Genomic DNA, 4,531 nt, shown 5'->3' on the forward strand with positions numbered 1-4,531 from the left:
CGAGGGTTGCGATCCCGTTGCTGGTCCCGGCCCGGTACGGGAGCAACACCGAGGCTTGCGATCCCGTTGCCGGTCCCCGGTCCGGTATGGGGGCAACACTGAGGGTTGTGATCCGTTGCCGGACATGGAAAAAAAGACAAAAGACAAAAAAAAAAAAAAAGAATTAACTCTCTGATATTTTCAGAATGCACCTTACCTGATATACAAGGAAACGTGGGGTGGATTGTTCCTTCATCAGTAGAATACAATATGCATATATTTTATGCAACAGCAAAGGCATCTTTAAAAAGTCTTAATTTAGTCTTTCACTAAAGATAAATTTATTTATTTATTTATTTATTATTATTTTTTGTTTGTGACCGGTAAGGGGATTGTAACCCTTGGCTTGGTGTTGCCCGCACCGCCCTCAGCCAGTGAGCACACCGGCCATTCTTATATAGGATCCGAACCTGCGGCCTCGGCGCTCCCAGTGCCGCACTCTCCTGAGTGAGCCACAGGGTCGGCCCAATATAAATTTATTTTTGATATATGATCTCTGGGGTAAAGTTAAATGACAAAATGTGGCTCAACTTTTTAAGCACTTATCTAAAACATGTAGTTAGATCAATCCAAAGGGTATATTCTTTTTTTTTTTGTCCTTTTTGAGACCGGCTGCACCATGCTCAGCCAGTGAGCGCACCAGCAGGCCATCCCTATGTAGGATCCAAACCCGTGGCGGAAGCGCTGCTGCGCTCCCAGCGCCGCACTCTCCTGAGTGCGCCACAGGCTCGGCCCCCAAAGGGTATATTCTAATAATATAACTTAATAAGCAAATTCTCCATATTTCTTCTCACCATGTCCACACAAGTTTTTAAAAATACAACAGTTACTTTTCCCCATTTCTAATTATTTAACATTTTGGGTAATGGAATCAAATTGTTTTACCTTAAGAATTTCAAGTGTACCATCTTCTTTGGCTAGGACGCTGCCAGTGATTCCTAAAATACTGACAACATTCACTCTAACTCCGACATTACTACTATGAATGCCTGCTTTGCATAATGTCATCAGCTGATCAGGAGTCATGCACTGTTGAAAGAGAAAAGGAAAGTATTTATAGTGTTAAACCCAACCAATTCCAATAGCATGTGAAAACAGGATTAACAGGAATCTCTCCCACAGGCTGCATGATTCTAAGAGTGGCATAAACCCCTGGCAGAGAAGTTTTTACATATTCTAATCACTACCAAATATCGCTGGTAATTCTAAACTAAGACAAGCCCTGCTCATGTCGCTCTCATTATCCAATATATAAAAGGGGCTTCAGGTCCTATTTCATTTGAGGAAGACTTTCATTCCAGATGTACGCAGACTAAAGAGATTCTAATTTCTTTTTAATATTGATCATAAAAAAGGTTTTGGAAGTGTAAATAGAATCATGCAGTTTTACTAAAAATTGGCTGAGTCTATACAAGGTAAGGACTTACTTTGAAAAATCTGTGCTATCATAAATCATTAGATTGTAAAAACCACTAAATTATATAGTGCTTCTGCCACGTAGTGATAATTTTCAGTCTCAGCTAAGCTGAGCACACATTTGGGCACAGGAATCATGTGAGACTGAATGTCATGTTACCAGGCTATTTCCTATAAGCAGCAGCACTGTGTATTGGTGAATGGCCTAGGATCTGGAACCAGACATCCTGGGTTCAAATCCTAGCTCCAGTACTTACCACTCAGCAATCCAGCACTTCCTCAGTCCCACTAACGATTCCATTTTCCCATTAGCAAAATGGGAAGGATGAAAGTATTCATCACACAGAGTCGCTATGGGGATTAAATAATGCTTACAGAACATTCACTGAATGTTAGTTAACCACTGTTACTATTTGTAAAAATACTGAGTGGTTCTAAATCATCAAACTCATTTCTGAATCATTTGTATTGCTTCTGCCAGGTCCAAAGGTTAACAGCTAATGCACCAGCTTTCTCAGAAAATACTCTAATGACAACAATTGCACAAACTATGGGATTCCTCATGGTTCCTCACAAGGTTGCTGTGAATCATAAAGGCATGCTGCATTATCATCAGTATAACCCTCAAAGAAGTTGCCTAATGTACACAAACCTACAAGGTAAAGACTACACAGGGAAGCAAGACAGCTGTATTTGGTCTTGGCGCTGTCATTCAGCAAAGCAAGTCCCCGTTTTCCTCTCCTTGTATAGCATTAGAGAACCAGGCTTCTTCTAGCTCTATATTCTATGCTTGTGCCTAGTATACAGCTAACCTGATAACTGATCATCATGATACATATGAATGATTTACCATTAAATGAGCATGAGCTTTGAGTAATTTTCTCTAATAATCGGACAGATCCAGGAAGCTGCTGCCTACACACCATGGAAAATCAATAAAAATACCTGGTATTCCAATAGGCCCTACAGTATAAGGTTTTCTGATTCTCCCAACAGCCCTATGGCAGGCCAGGCATTATTACCATTCCCATTTCACAGCAACTTAGGGTCAAAAGTTATGTTCTCCAAAAAAATTCTCAAATATACAAAGAAACCTTTTAAAAAATAATAAACAGTACATATTAATATGAAGCCAACAGCATCTACTATATTTAACAGTAAAACACCAGAGACATTCCCATTAAACTCTGGACAAGATAAAGTTTGGGAAGCACTGCCCTAGCAGCACAGCCATGGAGTGACTAAGGTAGGAAAGAAGACAACCACTGGAGAAAAGGAGGTCCAAGAACTGCAAAGGATCCTTACATGGACACTAAAGTCATCTAGAATTATGACAAGACTAGCAAAAAGTAACAGTGCCCACCAGCAGGAATCTTCAAGAGAGGAGCACCCCAGGAGATGAAAGATGACTGTAACTAAAGAAGTGTGTGGGACAGTCCAATGACAGATTAACTAGACATGGCAATAACTAGAGGATTTCAGAAGGGAGGGAGGGAGAATGGATTAGAACAGTGGTTCTCCAACCTTATCTATCATGCATGAGAATCATCTGGAGAACATGTTAAAACATAGATTGCTGGTCCCCTTCTCAAAGTTTCTGCTTCAGTAGGTCAAAGGTGAGGCCCTAAACTTGCCCTTGTATACAAAGAAGAAAAAGCACCAACCCCATAGAACAGGAATAGGCAAAAGATAGAAACAGTCACAGAAAAGAAAGGCAAAGGCCCTTAAGACACGTGAAAAGATATCCAACCTCCCTGTAATAGCAGAAATGCAAATTAAAATTAAGATATAGTTTCTGACACATCAAACTGGCAAAAACCCCACATTCTGACAACATACTCTGCTGGTGAGGCTATGGCAAAATAGGTATTCCCAAACATCGCTGGTGGGGATGTGAAATGGTTCAAACTCGATGGAGGGGACTACAGCAATACCTAGCAAAATTACAAATGTACCTATCCTCTGACCCAGCAAGCCCACTTCTAAGAATCTATCCAAAAATACAATGACAAAAATACAAAAGAACATGTAAAAAGACTATTCATTTCAGTTCTGTTTGTAATAGCAAAAGATTGGAAACAACTCATGTCTACCAATAGCAGATTGTGTAAAAAAAGAAACGAGAAAAATCTCTATATACTACTATAATCAATAAGGGATAAAAGAAAAACAAGGCGCAGAAGCACTACTTTTAAGAAAAGGAGTGAGATACAAATACTATGAATACTCTTTTTTTAATAAGCAGAAACATATTTGTGTATGATTTCAAAAAAGAACAACAGAACGATAAACCTAAAACTAAAAAGAATGATTACCTGTATAGTGGAGATGAAAGAGCAGGAGCAAAGGGACAGAAACTAGACTTCTCTGAATATATAGATATATTTTGTAGTAAAATATACATGAAATTTACCATTGTAACCATTTTTAAGTGTACGGCCCAGTGGCATTAAGTACATTCACGTTGTTGTGCAACTATCACCACTATCCATCTTCAAAACATTTTCATCTTCCCAAACTGAAACACTGTATCAATTAAACAGGCCTCCCTGGTAACCACTGTGTTCTACTTTCTGTCTCTACGAATTTAACTATTGTTAAGTTAACAATAATATAAGTGGAATCATACAATATTTGTCCTTTTGTGTTTGGTTTATTTCACTTAGCATGATGTCTTCATGTTGTACCATGTGTCAGAATTTCATTCCTTTTTAAGGCTGAATAATATTCCATTGTATGGATATACAATATTTTTCTCTGAATAGATCTTGTTTCACAGTTTATATATGGTTAAAAATTAAAACAAACAAAAAAGCAATTCCTTTATTTAAAAAAAAGTGAAACCTAACACTAACTTTTTTCAAGCAACTTTAAAACATAGTAATTTGTATAGTCCTAGAGGGATAAATCCTAAAGACAAAAAAAAAAAAAAACAAAAAAATTATTATTTGGTTTATCCTACAGAATGTACTTCATAGTTTCAAAATAACAATGCCATTGTTATGACTAACAATAACACTATTGAATGCAGTTTAAAATTTCTTTGTGGGTTTTTTTTTTTTTTTTTTTTTGTCTT

General features: G+C 37.7%; 1 protein-coding gene across 1 annotated transcript in view; it reads right to left on the bottom strand.

The window, feature by feature from the left end:
* The window catches only part of HEATR3 (HEAT repeat containing 3), a 39,072-nt gene that overhangs the window by 5,891 nt on the left and 28,650 nt on the right, over nucleotides 1-4,531 (bottom strand). Inside the window, 1 exon segment of the mRNA XM_008578115.1 lies at nucleotides 925-1,068. Coding sequence (XP_008576337.1) covers nucleotides 925-1,068 — 144 coding nt within the window.

Source organism: Galeopterus variegatus, unplaced genomic scaffold (genome assembly GCF_000696425.1).
Source record: "Galeopterus variegatus unplaced genomic scaffold, G_variegatus-3.0.2 Scaffold1633, whole genome shotgun sequence".
Classification (NCBI taxonomy): domain Eukaryota; kingdom Metazoa; phylum Chordata; class Mammalia; order Dermoptera; family Cynocephalidae; genus Galeopterus; species Galeopterus variegatus.